This window comes from Ovis canadensis, chromosome 7, assembly GCF_042477335.2.
Source record: "Ovis canadensis isolate MfBH-ARS-UI-01 breed Bighorn chromosome 7, ARS-UI_OviCan_v2, whole genome shotgun sequence".
NCBI classification, from domain to species: Eukaryota; Metazoa; Chordata; class Mammalia; order Artiodactyla; family Bovidae; genus Ovis; species Ovis canadensis.
In genome coordinates, this window is record NC_091251.1 from 39,378,211 (window position 1) to 39,403,203 (window position 24,993).

Sequence of the window (24,993 nt, forward strand, 5' to 3'; positions counted from 1 at the left end):
GAGCTGTGCTGGACACCATGAGGTACCAAAGCCCCATCCTTGAGGAGGGTTGCTGTGATGGAAGACATTTCACATGGGTTCCTGTGAGACAAGGCATCACTATGCCAGCAAACCTGAAGTTAAAAAGTTCTGTACTGACAAGGAGTGAACGGAGAAATACTAGGCAGAGAGCACAGGTAACAAATACAAAGGGATTCAAGAAGGGAGACATAAACTTGGGCTAAAAAAGTTAATGAAGATCTGAATCAATGTTGAAACTGTGGGTGGGATCATAGAGAAGCTAAAAGTTATTTCTAAGTTGAATGTTAGTTAATTAAACTATGCTTTCCCATTGATTTTTAGAAATGATGTATCCTTGTTTTTTAATGTTCAGCATCTCATTTAACCATTACAACAATTATGAAGAGATAAGAACTATTACTATCCTTACTTTCTAGATGAGAGAACAGAGACTTAGGTTAAGTTGTCCAGTTTCAATATGACCTAGAATCTACTATATATCTTATCTTCTTTTCTTAATGATACATGAACTAAAAGAGGCAATTCCCCTGGAGAAGGAAAAGGTGGCCCACTCCAATATTCTTGCCTGGGAAATCCCATGGACAGAGGAGCGTGGTGGGCTATGGTCCATGGGATCCCAGAGTTGGACATGACTTAGCAACTAAACAACGAAAGAGACAATCAGTCTTTTGCAAGTTTCTCTTCCTTTTTTCGGCCTACATTTTCCTTGTCCCTGGCAAATAGCAAATGGTCTCTAAAGAACTGTATATGCTAAATAATAACAGTGGATGTATTATTCACTATGCTAAACCCTTTTGTGGCATGACTAATCCCCATTCCTGCTAATTTGTCAGACTGCATCATGTTTTCGAGGCAAGGGACAACAGGTTTGTGGTTTAGTTATAAGGCATTAAATCATCTACTCACTGTTTAATCCAAATTCAATTAAGCACTCACTTTAGGGTTTCAGTTGACATTTGTAGGTTATAATTCTTCTCAGTTTCAGGCAGCTTTGAAAACTCGACAAGGCAGGGGTGCTGTCTTTTATTGTCATCTCGCATCTAGGTGACAACAAAAGAAAGAATATGATTTTAAGTTTTCACAACCAGCACTGCCTGGGGACACAGGAAAGGACACACTCTGAAACGGCCCAGGCGATTCGCATCAGGCAGAGCAACGACAGCTATTTGCTGACAGCCAAATAGACGGCCTTCTCTCTAGTGAGTGACACATGCAGGCCCCGGGCTGCTGGTGGCTTGTGTTCTGGGCACTGCTTCCAGCCAAGCGTTTGCCTTCAGAACATACTTTCCCAGAGAAGCAATTTCATTCATGGTCCTGCCTGTGCCAAATTCACAGAACCCTGGTGCCACTGCAGGGTAGCATTCTGCAGAACATAAAGGACCACAGACTCTGGCCCAGCACTGTCTGATGGAGACTCAGAATCAGCCACCAATGGGAACTGCGTTCACAATTTCAAATTTCCTAGTAACCACATAAGAAAACCAAAACAACAACAACAGCAATCCCCCCCAAACCAAACCAAAACAAACAAAAAACCCCAAACCAAACCAAACAAAAAAACTCCAAAAAGCAAAAGCTAAAACCAGGTGAAATGAATTTTAATAATGTATTTTACTTAACCCAAACCCTCAAAACGTTACCATTTTAACAAATAATTAAGAAATTATTTCTGAGCCATTTTATATTGGCTTTTCATAGAAAGTCTTAAAAAGCCACCATGTACTTTCTATTTACAGCACATGTCAATTCAGGCTAGTCACATTTTAAGTGCTTAGTAGCCACATGTGGCCCACAGCTATTGAATAGTGCAGTGCCGATCCAGGCAGTAACTCACTCATTCATTTGTTCGTTTATTTCACAAACACATGCTGAATGTCTACTAGGTGGTGGGCTGTGGGCTAGACCTTAGGAGTTCAATGGTGAGCTGGGACAGGACACAGTCTTATGGGCAGAAATACAATTGTCAAAGAAGTAAGTGTTTAATTGCAACCGTGATTCATTCTCAAAGGAGAAATCTGTGGCATTACAAGAGCATATAGCAGAGAGGGGGTCACATATAAAGAGAATATTTATGAGCTGTATCAATATGTAAGTGCTGGGGTGCAGGGACCCTTTCAGTAACTAAGCTGGATGGTACATAATTTGAGAGTGTCAGGGTCATAGGAAGCTTTAGAATCATGGATCCTTCTGCCTTTGGACATGACCTTACACAAATCACAGAAGAAAGTCCATTTACATCCTCTTTGAACAAGGTTCTCTAGTGAAAGAGATTTCTTAACCTCCTCTGAGTGTCCATGAATCTTAGTGATACATCTGAAAACCACAATAAACAAATTCTGATTCAAAACAGTGAATCAGCCTCTTTTCACCAGCCATGCAGAGAGGACAGCTTTTTCTGAAGAGAAATAAGATGTGAGGGCACTTAAGGAGGAGATGAGGGATGACCACACTTGATATTCCCTGAAGAAAACACCCAGCATTTGGGAGTAAGGAGGAGACCAACCCCTGGGTCGGCCTGTGTAGAGCCGGTCTCCCTGGCACACCTGACCACAGTTCAACAAACTTCTGAGCAAGGCTGCTGGACACAGTGAGAGCTGGATGGGACTCAGTAAGAAGTAGGTTTGGGCTCGTGAGGTTTTTGTTTTTTATCGTTTGAGTCTTTGAAGAACTCTTCCAGGTAAAAGGCAACCCCCTCTGCCTCCACTATAGCCAGGCCACTCAAACACATACCTTGCCAAAAGTCCAGCCAAGCTCTATTTTATTCATTCCCCAAAGCTCATGGATGTTTTCAGCCAGCCTATCTCGGATTTTCTCTAGATGAGGTGGTAAAACAACCTAAAAGGAAACAAAAAATGAGAAGTCAGAACTATGAGAATCAATTTAATTAAGATCTTATCATTAAATCTAGGCAGATCAGATACCCTAGTTGAATTCACTACATGTCACTAAAGGAAATTAACCCTGAATATTCATTGCAGGGACTGATGCTGAAGCTGAAGTTCCAATACTTTGGCCACTTGATGTGAAGAGCCAACTGATTGTCAAAGACCTGGGAAAGATTGAGGGCAAGAGAAGAAGGTGGTGACAGAGGATGAGATGATTGGATGGTATTCCCGACTCAGTGGCCATGAGTTCGAGCAGAGACTGGGAGATGGTGAAGGTCAGGGAAGCCTGGTGTGCTGCAGTTCATGGGGTCACAGAGTTGGATATGACTTAGCAACTGAACAACAACATGTCAGTCAAGAGGGGCTATATTTATAGGCTGCTTCCTCTCTTGGCTTCCTCTGGACCATCTCTCCCTTTCCATCTCCCCTATGCTCTCTTCTTGAGCGAGCTCCTCCATCTGCAGCTGGTCACGCCTGACCATCCAGCCTCCATTCATGGTCTGTCCTGCAGTTCAGACACACTATTCTAACTGCCTGCAGGATTTTCCCACCAAAGTGAACTCAGTATGTTGCTCAAAGCAGAATTCATTATTTTCCCTTTAAATTTGTTTCTTATAGCTTCTCTCTTTTGTTAAATGAATGTGCCCACAATTGTCTTAAACCTGAAAGTCATCTTAGTGTCTTTTGTCTTGGCATTATACTCCCACTTTCACTGCCCACCCCCAACCACACCTAATCAGTCACAAAACCCAACATGCTTGTTTCCTAAACATCTTTCTGAAGGCTCCCCTCGTTCACATCACTCAACCTTGTTATTTTCTACTGGGACCATTACAAGACCATTCACAATTGGTCTCGTCAACTCCCACCAATGTGACCAGAGTGATGAGCTGCCAATAATACAACTGCATCAAAACACTCTCCTCTTGAGCATCCCCAAGTGCCCCTCGACTAAGACACAAGGATTGACCAAGAATACAGCGCCATTCTCCAGGCCTCTCATCACAGTCTCCCAAACACATCCTTTCCAAACCTCCCTAAATTCTCCCCAAAGGCCACACTGTCTCACAGTTCTGTGCCCTGATATATGCAACCGTTATTCTTATTAGCACTCCCCATAATACACATAATATGTGTACTCTCCCTGCCCCCATGCCACATGACAAATGACAAAGACTCTCTCCTTGGCCCAATCTCTAGATGGGTGCTTCTGAGCTATTTTTCTCTAGGCTCAATCCTTGGGCCTTGTCTTCAGGATTCCAGTTTTAGCAAGAATCTTGCTAATTCAGTTTACTGACAACCCACACCCTTGATATCTGATCACCCACCATGTCTGATCAAATTTATTCACCCCCAATCCTCCCCCAGGTGATATCAGATCACTCAGACCTGCCTTCAGTGAGAATTGTTAGGTCAGTTTAGTAAGAATCCATCCCAACCCCAATGTTCCACTTACTCCTTTTGCATCACTGACATGCCCACCCCCACCCCACCCCCACCCCACCCTGTTCCTTGGCTGTAAATCTCCACTTGTCTGTGTTGTATTCAGAACTGACCCCAGCTCTATAATAGAGTTCCCTTTCCTCTACTGCAAGAGTTTCTATGTAAGATCTGTTTTTATCTCTTTAACTGATGCCCAGCTCTGGTTTTAATACAAGTTCAGTTCAGTTTAGTTGCTCAGTTGTGTCTGACTCTCTGCAATCCCATGGACTGCAGCACGTCAGGCTTCCCTGTCCATCACTGAGTCCCAGAGTTTACCCAAACGCATGTCCATTAAGTCGGTGATGCCATCCAACTATCTCATCCTCTGTCGTCCCCTTTTCCTCCTGCCTTCAATCTTTCCCAGCATCAGGGTCTTTTCAAATGAGTCAGCTCTTCACATCAGGTGGCCAAAGGATTGGAGTTTCAGCTTTAGCATCAGTCCTTCCAATTAATATTCAGGACTGATCTCCTTTAGAATGGATTGGTTGGATCTTCTTGCAGTCCAAGGGACTCTCAAGAGTCTTCTCCAACACCACCGTTCAAAAGCATCAATTCTTCGGCGCTCAGCTTTCTTAATAGACCAACTCGCACATCCATACGTGACTACTGGAAAAACCATAGCTTTGACTAGATGGATCTTGGTTGGCAAAGTAATGTCTCTGCTTTTTAATATGCTGTCTAGGTTGGTCATAACTTTTCTTCTAAGGAGCAAGTGTCTTTTAATTTCATGGCTTTAGTCACTATCTGCAGTGATTTTGGAGCCCAGAAAAATGAAGTCTGACACTGTTTCCCCATCTATTTCCCATGAAGTGATGGGACCAGATGCCATGATATTAGTTTTTTGAATGTTGAGTTTTAACCCAATTTTTTCACTCTCCTCTTTCACTTTCATCAAGAGGCTTTTTAGTTCCTCTTCACTTTCTGCCATAAGGGTGGTGTCATCTGCATATCTGAGGTGATTGATATTTGTCCCGGCAATCTTGATTCCAGCTTGTGCTTCTTTCAGCCCAGCGTTTCTCATGATGTACTCTGCACAGAAGTTAAATAAGCAGGGTGACAATATACAGCCTTGATGTACTCCTTTTCCTATTTGGAACCAGTCTGTTGTTTCATGTCCAGTTCCAACTGTTGCTTCCTGACCTGCATACAGATTTCTCAAGAGGCAGGTCAGGTGATCTGGTATTCCCATCTCTTCCGGAATTTTCCACAGTTTGTTGTGATCCACAAGTCAAAGGCTTTGGCATAGTTAATAGAGCAGAAATAGATGTTTTTCTGGAACTCTCTTGCTTTTTCGATGATCCAGCAGATGTTGGCAATTTGATCTCTGGTTGATCTGCCTTTTTAAAATCCAGCTTGAACATCTGGAAGTTCCTGGTTCATGTGTTGTTGAAGCCTGGCTTGGGGAATTTTGAGCATTACTTTACTAGCCTGTGAGATGAGTGTAATTATGTGGTAGTTTGAGCATTCTTTGGCATTGCAATGAACACTGACCTTTTTCAGTCCTGGGGCCAATGCTGAGTTTTCCACATTTGTTGCCATATTGAGTGCAGCACTTTCACAGCATCAACTTTTAAGATTTGAAATAGCTCAACTGGAATTTCATCACTTCCACTAGCTTTGTTCATAGTGATGCTTCATAAGGCCCACTTGACTTCGCATTCCGGGATGTCTGGCTCTAGGTGAGTGATTATACCATTCTGATTATCTGGGTCATGAAGATCTGTTTTGTATAGTTCTTCTGTGTATTCTTGCCGCCTCTTCTTAATATCCTCTGCTTCTGTTAGGTCCATACCATTTCTGTCCTTTATTGTGCCCATCTTTGCATGAAATATTCCCTTGGTATCTCTAATTTTCTTGAAGAGATCTCTAGTCTTTCCCATTCTATTGTTTTCCTCTATTTCTTTGCACTGATCAATGAGGTTCTTATCTTTCCTTGCTATTCTTTGGAACTCTGCATTCAAATGAGTATATATTTCCTTTTCACCTTTGCCTTTCATTTCTCTTCTTTTCACAGCTATTTGTAAGGTTAATAGAGTTTTGCCAAGAGAACTCACTGGTCATAGCAAACACCCTCTTCCAACAGCACAAGAGAAGACTACACATGGACATCACCAGACGGTCAATACCGAAATCAGAGTGATTATATTCTTTGCAACCTAAAATGGAGAAACTCTATACAGTCATCAAAAACAAGACCAGAAGCTGACTGTGACTCAGATCATGAATGCCTTATTGGCAAATTCAGACTAAAACTGAAGAAAGTAGGGAAAACCACTAGACCATTCAGGTATGACCTAAATCAAATCCCTTATGATTATACACTGGAAGTGAGAAATAGATTCAAGGGATTAGATCTGACAGACAGACTGCCTGAAGAACTATGGGTGGAGGTTCGTGACACTCTACAGAAGGGAGCGATCAAGACCATCCCCAGGAAAAAGAAATGCAAAAAGGCAAAATAGTTGTCTGAGGAGGCCTTACAAACAGCTGTGAAAAGAAGAGAAGTTAAAGGTTTTAATACAAACTCCCCCAATATTTATCCTTCTGTTGTTAGCTCAGTGTCAGTGTCTTCCCCCGGACCTTCAGGGAAAGTTTCTCTATGTTTTCCCAGCACTTTGCTCCTCTCTCCACAGAGGTCACAAACCGCGGACTCACGTTCTCTTTTCTCCCCCTTATTTTCTCTAATTGACTACTACTACAGTAACAACAATAAACAATTACCGTTTCATTTATTAGTTGGTAGTTCATAAGAAGTGCGCGAGTTCATATAAAAATTCAGATTTCTAATATCTCCTGAGCAGTTGGAAGACTCTCACTTCAGCCTGACGCTTTTACTTGGCTGTTTAAGCTAGGGCTAAGAAATCGCCACCTGCTCTAGAGGCCTGACCCTTGACCTGCTTCCCTTCTGTGTCACCTCCCTGGCTCTAGGATAATGATTATTAGTGTTTCCATTATTTACAAAAATCCCAGTTATGTTTGAGGAGGGAAGCTCATGGAGTTTTTTTTTTTTTTTTGAAAAAGTATACCAAGTCAGTGATATACAAGGAGACGACAGAGAAAAGTAGCAATAAAATATTTAAGCTATGTATAAAAGGCACTATTTGACTTTCGAGTAAAGACAGTCTTTTAAAAACATGTCAATGTATGGCAAAACCAATACGGTATTGTAAAGTAAAATAAAGTAAAAATAAAAATTAAGAAAAATAAATACACCTAAAAAATAAAAATAAAAAAAATAAAACCTGACTTATTATTGAAAAGCCAAGGTTAAGTGGCATGATATTTTGATAAGGAGCAAAATTGGGAAAACTATTAGCAAACAAATGACTACTGTATTTGGGTTTTACTGGTTAAATAAGATAATCTGTTTAAATTAAGTGCTCCTTAGTCAATCACAGCCTGAAAGTCAGACTTAAAATAAAATTACACATGTGCTTTTCTTTTTGCTTATTTCTTCAACTTGGTTGCGAATTCCCAGAGAATCTTGAGACATTTCTGCCTGTGTCTCACAGAGCCTGGTACAATGCCTGGTGTGTAGCAAGTGCTCAGCTTGTTCATGGATTGCAAAATCCTTAGACTTCAATTGTCGCATATGGTGGAAATGTAAAGAATAATGGCTGTTCATATATCACGACAATGCTACAAAAGGTGTGGTAAGAATGGTTCAATGGTGAAGAAGCAAGGGGGATTTAACCCTATTATATTATCTCCATGGGATGCCTGCTGTTGGCAGCCTGAACCTACCTGACTGGTATCTATGGGGCATGGGATGAAAGAGGCTTGGGAGAGGAACTGGGTGGTACCCAACAGATCTCGAATTCCTTCAGCATCACGTTTATACTCTTTGACAGGCTCCAATCTCATCTTTTCCTTTGGAAGTAAGGCTTCATAGCAAGGGGCATAGCCAGAGGGAGGCAGGAACTTAAATTCTCCATGACGTCCACCCAGCAGGAAACGTACTCTGTGTTATTTGGAGAGACCAGGAAGAGAGAGGTTAAAAAAATAACATGCCAGCCCAAATAAGTGAAAGTTAAAGATCAGCTCCCCTCATCTAAATTATTTTTTTGGGAAGTGAACAATGTCAGATTAATCCAAATTATTTTTTTGGGAAGTGAATGATGTCAGATTCATCACAGTAAACCCCCTAAAGTACACATCATAGTAAACACCCTAAATTGGAGATAGAGCCAAGTGTCAGTTCAGACTGCCCACAATTCTCAATTGGCCACGTCAGCTAAGTTCTTAAAAATGAAGATACAGTAAAACTGCTAGATTTTTTCTTTTTCTTAATTGGAGTATAACTGCTTTACAGTGGTGTGTTAGTTTCTGCTGCACAATGAAGTGAATCAGCTATATGTATATGTGTATCCCCTTTCTCTGGGGCCTCCCTCCCACCCACTCCTAACCCACCCCTCTAGGTCATCACAGAGCACTGAAAACAACCCAACCAAAAAATGGGCGGAAGATCTAAATGGACAGTTCTCCAAAGAAGACATGTAGATGGCCAAGAGGCACAAGAAAAGATGCTCAACATCGCCAGTTATTGGAGAAACACAAATCAAAACTACAATGAGGTATCACCTCACGCTCATCAAAATAGCCATCATCAAAGAAGTCTACAAACAATAAATGCTGGAGAGGGTGTGGAGAAAAGGGAACCCTCCCACACTGTTGGTGGGAATGTAAATTGATACAGCCACTATGGAGAACAGTATGGAGGCACTTAAAAAAGTAAAAATAGAAGTATCATATGACCCAGAAATCCCACTCCTGGGCATATATACCTTGAGAAAACCATAATTCGAAAAGACATACACTCAATGTTCATTGCAGCACTGTTTACAATAGCCAAGATATAGAAGCAACCTAAAGGCCTATTGACAGATAAATGGATAAAGAGGATATGGTACTTATATACAATGGAATATTACTCAGCCATGATAAGGAATGAAACTGTGTTGTTTGTAGAGATGTGGATGGACCTAGAATCTGTCATACAGAGTGAAGTGAGTCAGAAAGAAAAAAAAAATCATATATTAAAATCACTAGATTTTAAAAAATCAAGTTCATCCTTACCCTAGTTGGAGAATCATTACTATAGATATCATTAATATAGATATTATTACTATAGTTTGAAAAGAGTAACAGTGATAATGCCAGATTCTGAAAAGATCACATCGAAACAACAGCACGAGAATTCAAGTCTTTTTAGTTGAGAGAGATTACTCACACAACAACGAAAGAAAACATGCTATAAATATTTGGGGGAAATAGGAAATTCCTAGTTTACGGTGCAAAAAGATCAAATAACATGAGAATATTAAACAGAAATGGTATACACGGCAGGAGATGTTAATAGAAAAGATACACTGAAGAGGCTGCAGTTCCCAAAGTAGCCATATGAGGGAGACTGTGAGAAAGTATCAGCAGGTGGTTACAGCCATGGGGGGCCAAATGGGCATCCAGTTTGCTCACTAGGGATCCAGAGCCTTCTAGGGGGCACCACTGCCTTGCTGGCATCCAGGCCTAATGCCCTGGCCCACCCCAGCAGTGCCTACAGGGACCTCCCAAAGAAGAAGGGAGAATCCTTGTGGGGCCACAGTCACAGCTGGCACTGATTACCAACAAACTGAAATCTTTAAAATATTTTAATTTTGCATTCTGGCTACCATCAGCCCCACATATATTGTTAGGTTAGGGTTAGCGCACAAAGCTCCTCTGCAAGAAGAGAGTGAAAGTGAAATATTTCAACATGACACTTTATAGGTTTTTAGGTTTGAGACTAGATATACAGCTTTTGCAAATCATCTGTAACCATATTGATGAGAAAATATGATGGTAACGTTAAGTAATTAAGACATGACAAGAGACACAGTCCTGCAGGATCACCAATAATCTTACACAGGAAAAACCCATCCACATACATAGCAGCTACACGTATTCACTCCCTCCCACTTTCCCTCAGCATAACCAACTACGCTTACTGAACCCACATGAACTGCACTGCTCTCTGCACTGTGGACCAACAATAAAAAGAGAATACCCTGACCCTCGTGTCACAGAGCAGGCATCCAACGAGGCAAACAGTCATAACCACTGATTGGGAGGCATTTGATGAGGGAATAAAGAGGGAGACCGAAACAACTCAGGGAAGGAGGGAGGTGCTAGACTGGGGTCAAGAAAGGCTTCTGTGAGGGGGAGATATTTCTGTTAACCCTAAAGGAAAAGGAGAAGCCAGTGAGTTCAGAATCTGGAGGAAGAGCGTTCTGGGTGAAGGGAAGAACACGTGCAAAGGCCCTGAGGTAGGGACGATGTGGGTGGAGGGCGGTGTGAGTGAGAACATGGGGAGCCCAAGGGGTAAGAGCCGAGGTGGCAGGGGGCAGGGCTAAATCAGGCAGGGTCTGTTTCTTTCAGGTGAGGAGCTTCTGAGGGATTTAAGGAGAAGAAACACAGAGCTGGTTTCACTGTCTTATGTAGACAGGTCTGGGACCAATTAGGAGGCACCTGACATCAATCTAGTCCCAGTGAGAGACGAGGCTGGGTTGGAACAAGATGATGAAGACCAAGCTGGAAAGCAGTGGTTAGATTCCAACTTTGTTTTGGAATTTGGCTTGTTAGGAATTGGTGATGGAGTAGGGCTGTGGGTGTGGAGGGATATGTGGGAACGTTATGATCTAGCAAAGCTCTCACAGCAATACTCTCTACTAGGTCTCACTTCCTTTAACTGGAATATTCTAGTAGGGGGAAGCCTTGCAGCAGAGTCTCAGTGTTGGCTGAGTAACTGTGATTATGAGCAGCTAATGGTAAAACTTTCACAGAAAGCGAAGAACTAAAAAGCCTCTTGATGAAAGTCAAAGTGGAGAATGAAAAAGTTGGCTTAAAGCTCAACATTCAGAAAATGAAGATCATGGCATCTGGTCCCATCACTTCATGGCAAATAGATGGGGAAACAGTGGAAACAGTGGCAGGCTTTATTTTCGGGGGCTCCAAAATCACTGCAGATGGTGACTGCAACCATGAAATTAAAAGACGCTTACTCCTTGGAAGAAAAGTTATGACCAACCTAGATAGCATATTCAAAAGCAGAGACATTACTTTGCCGTCTAAGGTCCGTCTAGCCAAGGCTATGGTTTTTCCTGTGGTCATGTACGGATGTGAGAGTTGGACTGTGAAGAAGGCTGAGCGCCGAAGAATTGATGCTTTTGAACTGTGGTGTTGGAGAAGACTCTTGAGAGTCCCTTGGACTGCAAGGAGATCCAACCAATCCATTCTGAAGGAGATCAGCCCTGGGATTTCTTTGGAAGGAATGATGCTAAAAGCTAAAACTCCAGTACTTTGGCCACCTCATGGGAAGAGTTGACTCATTGGAAAAAGACTCTGATGCTGGGAGGGATTGGGGGCAGGAGGAGAAGGGGACGACAGAGGATGAGATGGCTGGATGGCATCACTGATTCAATGGACATGAGTCTGAGTGAACTCCAGGAGTTGGTGATGGACAGGGAGGCCTGGCGTGCTGCGATTCATGGGGTCGCAAAGAGTCGGACGCAATTGAACTGAACTGAACTGAATGGTAAAACTGGAAAATAAAAGTCTCTCCAAGTAAAAGACATTAAGTTTCTTCCCCCTCTTCCCAACATAAATTCTTTATTCAAACAGCATTTTATAAAATGCTGTTTTAAAATTAATTACAGAAATCATATGAAGCCTCCCACTTTCCCATTTTAAAGTACTAAATAACAATAATAGAGAATTAGAACCACAATTATTCCGTGTGAGTGTTCCTACATTAACCGTTATATAACAGGACACGATCTATGTGTATTAAGAATATGAACAATGATATTGGAACAAAATTGAGTCATTAGCCTGCAATGTTACTTATTTAGTAAACCTTCAGGAAATAATAATTAGGCCTTAATATTTGTGAACTTTCCAAAATTCAGTTGCAACAGAACAGACTGGGTTACGGACATGCTGGAACAGGCTGGAACTATGGGACAAAACTAAATCATTTTGGGACAAAACTAAATCATTTTGAGCAAAGAATTTGTGTGGGAAGTTTTCTGCTTTTCCCTTCTCACTGAGCATTCTTTCAGTGAAGAGCTGAACACCCAAGAGGAGCTTGTACAACTGATGTATTTCTTGTTACTCACTAGTGTATGGATTCTAAGACCAACTAAATGATCTGTTACCAGGACGTCTAGATGGACTTTATTATTCATAAGCCCTATTGCCAGTTATGTATAGTTTTAACATTTCTCTTATGCTTTAAAATCTGCTATTGTCCTCTGGATAGAGAACAAATCAAGAAAGGTAGAAATCCATGTAGCACTTAGGGAGAACAATGCTGCTTTTATATTCAGTTATTAAAAGGAGAATGGTAATTTGGTTATAAATTTGAATCTTATCACCTCGAATGGCCACAAAGATAGTAAAATAAAAAATTAACATGTTTACTGCCTACTGAAGCATTCATCTTCCAGTGCCATTATGCTGTGCTTCGGTGGGTAGAAAGAAGGGTTCTGGGTGGCTTCCCAAGCCCTGTCAGACGGGAGCCCTGCTCCCCAGCAGGCGGGACTGGGCAGGAGCCGGTGCGGGCACACTGCATCTGGGCTCCTCCTCTCACTGCCCAGAGTCTGCGGGAAGGGCTCCGACAAACCACCAAGAAGGCCGGTGCTCCTCATAAACCCTCTCCCGGAGACCCCAGCAACCAGGTCAAAGTGAATACTCAGGGATAAAATACAGGTGTAAAGGGAACAACCAAAAGCAAGAAAGAAGATACCTAAAACCCAATTTAATGATGGGAGGATATTAAAATGGGATCCCCCTTTGTCTCCGGTTTAGCAGAAGTCCCAGATGCAAATAATTCAGGGGATGCCAATGTTTTCTCATCCTGAAGTGAGGTGCTGGACCAACTATGAGGATCCATGAAAAAACTGTGAAATCAGTGCAGCTTTAGCCTTACCTCCTGATAAGAAAGGTAAAGAATTCATTTGGAGAAAGTTGTCATGAAGAAGGGGATGGGAGTCCTTTCCAATCTGGAGTCAAATGAGGGCTTTAAGGAACTACTCAGAAGCTTCTGAGTGTTCCTGGAATGTAGCAAGGGACATGTTTGCCTAGTGATGGCACGAGCAGAGGGACAGATGAGCCAGCTGCTAGCCATCAGAAAGGAATCCTGCCTGGAAAGGAAAATGACTAAGCAGAGATCAGAAACTCAGGGCTTGGGGGAGGCAGGAGGCCCACATAGCTGGAGGGGGAGGGGGAACGGAGGAGGCTTGGGGTCAGCCAGAAGGGAGCAGCCAGCACAGGTGGGGAAGCCAAGTCAAGAGATTTGAAGTTGGGTGCTCCCAGCCTGGGGCTCTCCAAGAAACCTATCGAAGAGCCTCAGAAGAGAAAGATGCCGCAATTATGTAGCAGCTACAAAAAGGCTGATGTCACAAGGCAGCTGAGTCAACTCCATGGAATGTGCTCACCCTTCAGTTATCTTGAGTCTGGGCTGGACCCTAGGCCCTGGAGGGGCCTGAGACAGGAGCTGGTGGCTGAGGAGGAGCCTCACTTCAAACTGCAGGGAGAGTAGGGGAGGGCTCAAACGATAACTGGATACAAATCTGGAGTTTTTGTACTTTTCAAAAGATGGAATTTTTAAGTATTGGCAAGATGGTTCCTGGTCTTAAAAGGAGTAATAAGGGCTACAGAACCTGCCCAAGAACTTATCCAGGAGTCCAGAGAAAGGATTTAAAGGCGTGGAGAGAGAGACAACAGTTATACCTATCTAGTCTACTTTTTCTAATAAATCTGTTATCTGGCACTTACTGTTAATCTTTTAAATCCTTTGGCCTCATTCATCGATGAGAAATTTTCAATTAGAATATCAACCTCTCTTCTCTTGGGGTATTCTTCCCTGCTCCTTGGGTTCCACTGAATCTCTTAGTATCACAAAAAATATTAAAGTGAAAATAAAAAGATAATTTAAGAGGTCATTAAACTTAGTTCTTCATCCTCTGATTTTTCTCTAGATTAATAGATTTTAAAAATCAATTTCATTAATCAATTTCTCTTCCACTAAAGCACTTGTATCATCTTCTAGGGTTCTTCCTATAACTCAGACACACCATCAGCTCTCCAAGGTTTTTTTTCTTCCTAAAGTGATTACGATAAGGGAAGCTTCCTTAGATTTCTCTACTTTAAAGATGAGCAATAGATTCAGTAATAGTCACCTGGGAGTAGTGAAGTTTGAGGATACATAGAGGAATTTTTTATTTACTAGGCTAATTTTATAAACAGAGAAAACGGCATTGAAAAAATCCCCACTAGCATTTGCAATTTCATCTTTTAAGATTTGTGCATTTTTACTTACCAATTTGCAGAAGAGATGAGAAAACCTAACATAAATCCCTAAGTTTGAAAGAGTGACCCATGAATGAAAAATAGAGCAAAAATCAAGACAAACCTTTGCCATACTCAAAAAAGATGACTAAGTTTCCTTATTCATACTGTACTAGCAAACTGTGAAATCATTTTAGTCACACTAGATGTCTCACTATTCTTATTGAATCCCTCCCAGGAGTTGGGACAGTGTCCCAAAGAAGAAAAGGATACAGGCTGTGGTTAGCAGCAGAAAGAAATGGCAAGCTTTTGTTGACCTGAACTCAACTCATAAGTCATGATTCATAATTGCATCTTTAATCCACATTGCTAAGACAGGAGAACAATTTGAGTTATGTACATTCCCACATTCATATTTCTTTCTGGCCAGTGTTTGATGAAAGCCCAGGGCAATTCAGCCAGTGCTCATCATGTTCTTTGCAGAAGTATATTTATCTCAGCAATAATTTCCACAGCATTGACCACAGCAAGCTGGAAATAGCTAAGCTATTGGTTACCTGAATTTTAGCCAAGGCTGGTGCGGAAAACAAACAGCAACCGCAAATACCAACCATCTTTGGAGAGTGTTGTTTTTATAAATTAGAAAGGCTGGTAAAAGACTTACATATGAAGATTAAATAGATCAATGGGGAATTTGGGATTCCCAGGTGGTGCCAGTGGTAAAGAACTCACCTGCCAATGCAGGAGACTAAGAGACTCGGGTTTGATCCCTGGGTCAGGAAGATCCCCTGGAGAAGGGCATGACAACTCACGCCAGTATTCTTGCCTGGAGAATCCCATGGACAGAGGAGCCTGGTGGGCTGTGGGCCATGGGGTCACGAAGAGTTGGATATGACTGAAGTGACTCAGCACACACGCAAGGGGAATTTAACCATAGCTATAAAATATAGTCTACTACAGCAACTTAACGGATCAATTTTCTGCAAAACTAAGCACCCAAATCTCACTATATACTGTGGCTTTAGTGCAATGTTCTCTGTGTGGCACACACCATCATGCCATTTGGCAGGGTGAGATTACCTTTTAATAAGAGCTTTCTGATATCTAAGTAATTCAACCTTTTGGGTGGGCTCCAAGGTACACATGCTTCATCCCAAATTCTGTCCTAGAACAAATAGGGTTGTTACACTGAGGGTCTGTTACACTCATAATACCCTCCACAAACAAACTAGCATGAGAAGGAAACTAAGGAGGCACATTTATAATGGTTAGAAAAGAGAGCACATATTGATTTGTGGATTTTGTTAGTAATTACTCATACTGCTTTTGACTTCACTGTGGGTAGATCTAATTGAAAAAGATTTTTGCTCTCTGATGCCGCTAGCAGGGACATCCTGATCAGGTACTGTTAACAACATAGTTTGTAATTATAAAAATAATTGTGGGATCATAAATTCAAGACTACGACCTCAGTAAAGACCAATAAAGAGGAGGAAACGAGAGGAGTTAAATATGAGAAACAATTCTGAGTTCTTGTATGATGGGAGAAAAATCTCTGTCTAGATAGGAATAACCTTGCATCTTGCTGAGAACGACATTATAAAACTATGCAAGTATTCTACTATATTGGATGCAAACACTAATTTCTTTTCAATTTTGTCATTAAACACATTTATTTTCAATAAGATACTTTACCTTGGAATTAATATCTTGCTGTTTCTAGCTTTTTGCACAACTGAACCAAAGTAATATAGACGGGAAGGGCTGGGTTTCAGTACCAAATGATATTTTACCAGTTGATGTGAAAGAGTAAGTACACGTACATTGATCCCATTTGCTCAAAAGTGAAAATAAACAAACTGGTTACTTCAACAGAGGACTGGCATTGACCGTGAGTAAAGACATCCTGTGACGGACTGGACGTATTTCAGTAAAATGTATTTCCCACGCATGCAACCCACTGTGATTCCACCTCTGCTCACACCATGTCATGTTCTGAGAACAAAAGATAGGCATATGTCACAGGCGATATTTTTCCTGATAGAAAGGAGCCTTAGGAGACATCAAGTTCCTGAGTACCACTCTTCAGTTTACGCTCCTTCAATTTCTATAAGCAAGAAGTTCTGATGTTGAAGATGTTAACTTCTTAAGTCAATGTATCTGGACTCCCCTCTTTCAGATTCTCTCAGCAGTTATGCCTTCCAAATGGGTTAGATGTCTCATCACTCTTATCCTGGAACTTTGCTTCTCTTTCTCCTGTGCACTGAGAAGGGTGCATGTCCCAGTGACCTAGGCACAAGATACTAGAAACATCTTCTCCCCCTATCTTTTTCAGCCCCCTATCTCTCTCCCTGCTGGCCATGACCTTTACCAAGAGAAAGTGAAAGTGGAGTTATGTCCGACTCTTTGCGACCCCATGGACTATAGCCTACCAGGTTTCTCTATCCATGGGATTTTCCAGGCAAGAATACTGGAGTGGGTTGCCATTTCCTTTTCCAGGAGATGTTCCCGACCCAGGGATTGAACCCAGGTCTCCTGCATTGTAGGCAGATGCTTTACCGTCTGAGCCACCAGGAACTTTTACCGAAAGAAGATTAAAAAAGAAAAAAAAAGATCCCAAACAACAAAAATGTACATACTCAAAAATCCTGTCTCATGCTCTGAGGGAGACTGGATGGATGGGTTAATAACTAAAAATCATGTAACATGTGGGATCAGATGTATTGTTAGCTAAACACAGAATGCACAGAAAACTTCATTGGCCAGCAGATTGGAAAAGACATCTTCTCCAGAGATTTGACTACAAGCTAAGCACTTTTCTCACGTGAGATTCTTGGGAAGTAGGTGGGCTTTCTTTGAAAATTCGCAAAACCAGAGAGTTGGATGCAGTCAAAGAAAACAGGGATGGCCCTGATGCTGGGTGACCAAGGCCATTAGCTACCCGGGGAAGCATGGGCCTGAGAACTAGCTGATCAGTGACCTTGCTTCTCCAGAGAGGACACCGAGCCAGCAGGTGGGTGATCCAAATGCTGTTAGGTTGGACTTAGATTTCTGCTCATTCTCTTTACTCCTGGGGAATGGAGTGGGAAAGATGTACAGTGGGGCTTGTCCTGGCTTTCCCTGATTGCCAGAGAATCTTGCCCAATCAATCTTCTTTGTGTTTATAGTGCCTGTGTCTTTCAATAATGTTTTCTACATGCTCCTTATGGATTGCAACAGAAATGATAACATTCTGTTACACTTCAAAAGGAAGAACTGGGGTGACATTCTCAAGGAAATATTCTCAGCACAGAGAAACACAGGTAAATAACCCTTAACTCTTTAGAATATAGTTTTTAATGCTGATGTTAGCGTCTCTGGCTTGAACCTGTGATGGGCAGATTTACAACCCTAGTCGCCAACCAGGTGGCTCAGGGGTAAAGAACCCACCTGCCAAGCAGGAGATATGGGTTTGATCCCTGAATCAGGAAGATCCCCTGGAGAATGAAATGACTACCCATTCCAGTATTCTTACTTGGAACATTCTATGGATAGACTAGTCTGATGAGCTACAGTATGTGGGGTAGCAAAAGAGTAGGACATGATTTAGCAACTAGAGCACGGTTTTACTATACTTGTTCTCCTTTTGTTACAAGAACCTCAAAGAAAATGCTTAATTTCAATATATTATATACATCTCCATGGCTATGTTTATAAATATGCCTGTACATGTATATGCGTATGAGTGCTGGTATGTGTGTTTGCAAACATACATTACAGGCGTACCTTGGAGATATTATGAGTTTGGTTCTAGACATCACAAAATCAAGTATTACAATAAGGTGAGTCACACAAATACTTTGGCTTCCAAGTACATATAAAAGTTACATTTACACTATACTGCAGTCTTTTATGCACAACAGCATTCTGTCTTGAAAAACTATGTACATACATTAATTAAAAAATAACGCTGTTGGAAAAATAGACTTGCTTGATGCAGGGTTGCCACAAACCTACAATTTGTAAAAACTGCAATAAAGTGAAGTGCAATAAAACAAGGTGCAACTGTACTGCCTACTATGCACGCGTGCATGTGTGCTAAGTTGCTTCTATCGTTTCCATTTCTTTTGCAACGCTATGGACTGCAGCCCACCAGGCTCCTCTGTCCATGGGATTCCCCAGGCAAGAATACTGGAGTGGATCGCCATGCCCTCCTCCAGGGGATCTTCGTGACCCAAGGATTGAACGTGCATCTCTTATATCTCTTGCATTGGCAGGCAGGTTCTCTACCAGTAGCACCGCCCGGGAAGCCCGATATCCGATACATGTTTGCATATCTGTGGCAGATTCCAAAGGTTAACTATTCCATTCAAAGGATAACTCTTTACTTCTGAATAGTTTATTTACCTGAAATTGAAAGTTATATCCACTTTTGGGGGGCGGAATACTTGCATATGCCTTGGTTTATCAACCTTCGGGAGGCACTAAGATCCGTCACAGTGGCATTACTCTGGAAGTCCCAGCACTAGGGAACTAGAAGTTCTCAGATGGATTTTTCTGTGGTCCCAACTCTAAGCATATGCTCTCCACAACTCTCCTCTTTTCATGACCCCTTTTTAATGGAAATCAACATGATTTTAACTATATTTACTCTAGTTTCCCACTCAATTATGAGCTCTTTAGCAAGCAGGGATCAAGAATGGATAAGAAAATTTTGCAACAAGAGCGTTATAATGAAGTCTTGCCTTAAAAATGTTACAATGTATTCTCAGACTAAAATAATACAGCATCCAACTGGTACAAGGAAAGAGACAGAACAAGGAACATGATAGAAGGACAACAGTAGGCATAGTACAAGCCCAGTGTAATGTAAGATTATTGAGATGAATAAATAAAAAGTCATATGATTATCTCTGGGTGGTACAGTTATGGGTTCTTGGTATTTCTTTTCTTTGGACTTGCATTACTTGTGTAAAAGGGAAAAAGAAATAGGAAAAAAAACAGTGTTAAAAAGGTAAATCACAAACTGGGAAAATATATGGAAGCAATAATAGTTTAATAACCTTAATATATAAAAATTGCTCATAAAATTAATACCAGAAAGGCAGGGAAGACAAAATTTAAAAAAATACTGGGCTGAAATAGTATGTAAGAGTAGTAAGCATAAAAGATGTTAAACCACATCAGTAATCAAAGAAATAGGAAGCTAAAACTTTAAGATACAATTTCTTCAAACTGGCAAAGATTAAAAATAACCAATAACAGTAAAAGTTAATGAGGAGCCAATCAGTTGGGTTACTTTAAATGATACCACAGGCACAAATCCTTTTTCTGAAATTTTTGCAGCTGTTCTTCAGACTTGGGACTTTAGATTTTAAAAAAGACAGGGATTTCCCAGGTGGTCCAGTGGCTAATACTCTCTGATCCCAGTGCAGGGGCCAGGTTCCACCCTTGGTCAGGAACTAGATCTCACATGCCACAGCTAAAAGTTCTGCCAAAGCTAAAGATCCCGCATGCTGCAGCTAAGAAGATTCTGCATACTGCAGTGAAGATCAAAGACCCCATGTGCCATAAATAAGACCTGGAGCAGCCAATTCAAATAATAATAATAATAAATAAAAAAGACCAAAGATAAGATGTAGTATATATTAGACAGAACCTCCAGCTAGGTGAGGGGCTGTACTCCATAATTAAACACACTGATACTTTTGCAGTTAAATGTAAATATTCACAAGAAATAGAATACATGAAAAATTGAAAACAGTCTGATTTCTGTTGATGACGGTTTTTGCCATAAAAGGAGTTCAGGTCAGATTTTGCAGTGAAATCTGTTAAAGAACAAATGGATGCTTTTCAGAGCTTCTTAGATTTTAGAATTGTTGATCATGAATTCTGAATGTTCATACAATCTTTCTGAAGGTCTCTTCAGCCAAGCAACTATAAGTTTAGACTTTAAAAATATTATACCTTTTAATCTGCTTCTGGGAGGAACTAAACAGAAATGCAGACAATGAGTTATCCTCAAGGATGTTGACAATAATTTCATTTGTGACAATAAAAATGAAATCAGCATGAAAGTCTAACACAAAGTAATGGTTATATTATGGGATGGCCAAATAAAAGGGTATTATTGGCCATAAAAATCATTTTGAGGAAGATACTTAATAATTCAGGAAAATACTTACTACTTATTGTTGAATGAAATATAATCAAGACATAAAACTTCCTAGTGTGATGTTAATTAAAAAATACATGTATCTATAGTATAAAATCTTGATAAAAATACAGCAAAATAGTAATAGAGATTATAAGTAAACACTGGGATTATGGGTGGTATTTATTGTCTTATTTATAGTGGTATCTTTTAAATCTTTTTATAAAGAGCATAAAATACTTATAATTATGAAGGTCATTTTCTATGTAAGATTTATCTTACTCATCTTACTATTTATCAGAGGACATTATATATAAACCCTGGCAGGAAGTAGGTGTTCAAAAAGTATATACATGTGACTCTTAATTGCTCCTCCCCTTTCACCATTGCTTTCTTGGGGGAGTTTGGCTTACGGTGCTGAAACCCTGAAGGAGATTACCATGCTCGCCAGCTCATAGGAATGATGGGGAGGTGGGGGAACAACTACTCTCCATAAAATCACAGCCATAACTTACTTGACACCTGCTGAAAAGCTCACCACAGGGAAGAAGAGCCCATCCGTGTTGAAGTTCTCAAACATCCCCTGCACAGGCTGCCCGTTGATGCGGAAAGAGATGCTGGGTGCCCCCAGGTCCAGGCAACAGCTTACCACGTCGTCTGACTGCAGGAGGTGCTGGTTGATGGAGGCAACGGCTCTGGGTATGCGACCTGGTGAGCAAAGAACAAGAGGAAGGCATGTGGGACTCTGGGGAGACATTCACAGGCCACCCTGGCAGGGAGGAGGGACAGAGGTCTGGACACACTGCATTTAAATGCGGCTTTGCCTTTCCTGCGAGAGGTGAGCAATGAGAAGTGGTTTCCTAAGCTCTGCGAATGGACAGTCACGATGAGATGAGTCCCAGAGGAAACGGTCAGGCTGCCAGGAACGAGAGCAAACCAGAATTCAACCCATTTGATGTGTGCTCAGATTCTGGCATGGTGTCTAACGGGCAAACTGAGTTGCCAGGGATGGCTCTGAGAGAGAGAGAGTGAGTGTGTGTGTCTGTGTATTCATAGATGCTCAAAGACCTTTCTCTCTTTCCTGTCCCCAAAAAGACATGGCTGCTTCAGCACTGGATGAAGGAGCTGTCCAAGTGAGTAGGGCAAGACTGTCTAGTCACGAACAGTTTACTTGCTAGTTCTAAAGAATTTTATTACTTTACTGAGGCAGGGAAACCCATTGTCTGTTATTTGCTGTACTGCTCATTTCTTTTATTGTTGCTTATCTTTTGTAAGATGATTTAACATTTCCTGACCTAACTTGAAGTAGTAAGAAAATCATCTCTTAAGTTTTCTATGTTATACCATCTAATTCTGGAAGGTTTAGAAGTAAATTATTGGAACCACTCTGCCCATCCCCCTACCAACTTTTCAATTCAACTGGGGGCAATGAAGGGGCAAAAGCTTTCGTCAAAAACCCTTGAACAGGGTTTCAAGCAAAACACTTAGAAGTATATATCTTGTTTCTTGATCATGGAAGCAGTACGCATTCATTATAAATATTAACTGTATATATAGAAAATTATAAATAAGGGAAAAATATAAAATAAAAATTTTTAACTTTTTCATATATATATATTAATATTCAAACTGGGATATTGTAGGTTTTGTAACTTGTTTTTTCCATTTATCACACTGCAAATATTTGATTTTATAATGGACTATTCATCATAAAATAGATTTTAATGACAATAAAACACCATGAAAAGGTAATTAAAAAATCCCTTTATGATGAGTATATGAGTTGTTCATAAATCTTGTACATACATCTACGCTATGTAATATTCCTAATCTGTTTAGAACTCTTTAATGGTATCAGTGGTTATTGCTATTCTAGTAATAGATTCCAAACCAAGTGGTGGATTTTAAAATAGTGAAACTACTACATTCTCCTTAGTGAAAAATTAGGTACCCACTTCTGATTATTTTGGGTAATTCACAAAACTACACTCTATTCCCTCCCACCCTTCCACAAACAGTAATGAGGCAGCTATTGTACCTGGGGCTGGGGATCAAAGACAGAGGACCCAGTTCCAGTCCTGAAGAAATTCATAGTTCAAATAAAGAACTACAGTTCAGTGTAACTGTTTGAGTGAAGGTGTACACGATGAGATGTCTTTAGAGGCAGAAGATGCTAAGTCAGCCTGGGAGTGTGGAACAAGTTTAAAATGAAGAAAGAAAGGTTCACTAGATAAATGAGAAAGAAATGAGCATTCCAGACAGAAGGAACAGCTTGTGCAAAAGGAGTATATGACATATTTGCAGAATGGCTAGAGTTTGGAGAGGCTGGGCTTGAGGAGGGGTGGTCAGGGAATAAAGAACCTGGACCACCAGCACAGTAACAGCGCAAGAGCATCTGAAACATTCGATGCACACTGGCAAATTAGCCTGGGATGGCCTCAGACTCTGTTTTTGTAACTTTACACCTTGTTGCATCACTGAGAATGAAGAATAATTTCCTCACTGTAAGACTTACGTGTATGCTAAGTTACTAGAGTTGTGTCTGACTCTTTGTGACCCTATGGACTGCAGCCCACCAGGTCTCCTCTGTCCATGGAACTCTCTGGACAAGAATACTGGGGTGGGGTCTGTGTCATCCTCCAGGGGATCTTCCTGACCCAGGGATCAAATTGCGTCTCTTATGTCTCCTGCATTGGCAGGTGGGTTTTTTTTTTTTTTTTTTTTAACCACTTGGGCCACCTGGGAAGCCTGTAGGACCTACAATCAACACTATTAAAAAAATCTTGGCAAAATTGATGAGTAGATAGGTTTGATACATTTCCTGTCTCCATTTGACAAGACTGAGACCTCTCAGCTCCTTTTATGGAGTGTAGATACCCCAGGGTCCCAGAATCTTTCCTTCCTTGTCATATTAACTGTTATGAAAGGAACCTATGGTATTAAAACTCAGCAAACCTGGCCATAATTGTCTCATTCTTAAGAGCTCTTGTTTTTCCATTAAAAACCAATCTTTCCTGCTTCAACTGTTTCTTTTTCAATTAGTTTAACTTCTGGAAAATATCACTGCAGTCATTTGAATAAATCCTAAGAGATTTCTATGGATTTGTGAAAACCAGGAATTAATTGAAATGCTGAGTTAGACAACTAACTTCAAAAGTATCCATATCCTTGCTGGATAAAGATACAAATGAAAGGACTTCCCTGGTGGCCCAGGGGTTAAGAATCTGCCTTTCAGTGCAGGGGACGTGGGTTCAATCCTTGGTCAGTGAACTAAGATCCCACGTGCTGAGGAGCAACTAAGCCCGCATGCCACATTAGAGAGAGCCCATATACTGCAATGAAAAGATCCCATGTGCTGCAACTAAGGCCTGACACAGCTGAGAAAACAAAGATACTAACAGATCTCACCTTTCCGAGATCCACATTAACTAGGACAAAACTGACCGTGTTGACTTGCGACTCCGGCGCCCTCTCATCCCACCCTCTCAGCATTTGCTCCTGGCTTTGGTGCCAGTCTGAGACTCAGCCAGTAAGAGAGGACGAGCAGCCTTCGTGGTGGATGTCCTTCATACAGCAGTGCTTTGATGCCATCAGAAACCAAGCTTCCAAGCTTTACTGACACCACAGCGCCAGGGGCCTTCCCGAGGAAGGATGGCTGGGAGAGTATCTGTCCAGTGTGCTCCCCCGGTTGAAAACCACCAACAGGATGAGCAACTGTGCCCTTGTGGTGAAGAACATTGTCTTTTATCTCCCTTATTCTAAGAGACTGCGAGCCTAGTAGCAGTTGCCATTGGAATACTTGTTAAGAGCATCTGTAGGCAAGCTGAAATCGTAGTCTGAGCCTATATTTAAAACATAGAGAGAATATAGACTTGGGATCAATGTTATTCAGAAACTGAAGGGAGACTGTGGTTAATCACTGGATATGAAGTATGTGCTTAGCAAGTGCTTAGGGCAATGTAATGAGAAGTCTATTTGAATAAGAGTCCATTTCACATAACATTCATGTTGTAAAAGGTCATTTGATAAAGTACATCAGCTCTAAAACATGAGTAAAGATTTGAAACTAGAAAATGATGGAATTGTGAGACTGCTTTTGTACATTCTGTTTCATAAAACTGTTCCCATCTGGAAGAAGCAATCTCT

General features: G+C 41.1%; 1 protein-coding gene across 9 annotated transcripts in view; it reads right to left on the bottom strand.

Annotated features, from left to right (window-relative positions):
• The window catches only part of RYR3 (ryanodine receptor 3), a 575,944-nt gene that overhangs the window by 224,163 nt on the left and 326,788 nt on the right, over positions 1–24,993 (bottom strand). For all 9 annotated transcript variants that reach the window (XM_069595972.1, XM_069595974.1, XM_069595971.1 and 6 more), the window contains exons 19-22: positions 21,363–21,555; positions 8,133–8,349; positions 2,752–2,856; positions 958–1,061 (exon numbers count right to left, since the gene is read on the bottom strand). In XM_069595972.1, the coding sequence (XP_069452073.1) occupies positions 958–1,061; positions 2,752–2,856; positions 8,133–8,349; positions 21,363–21,555 (619 nt within the window). The remainder of the gene's footprint in view (positions 1–957; positions 1,062–2,751; positions 2,857–8,132; positions 8,350–21,362; positions 21,556–24,993) is intronic.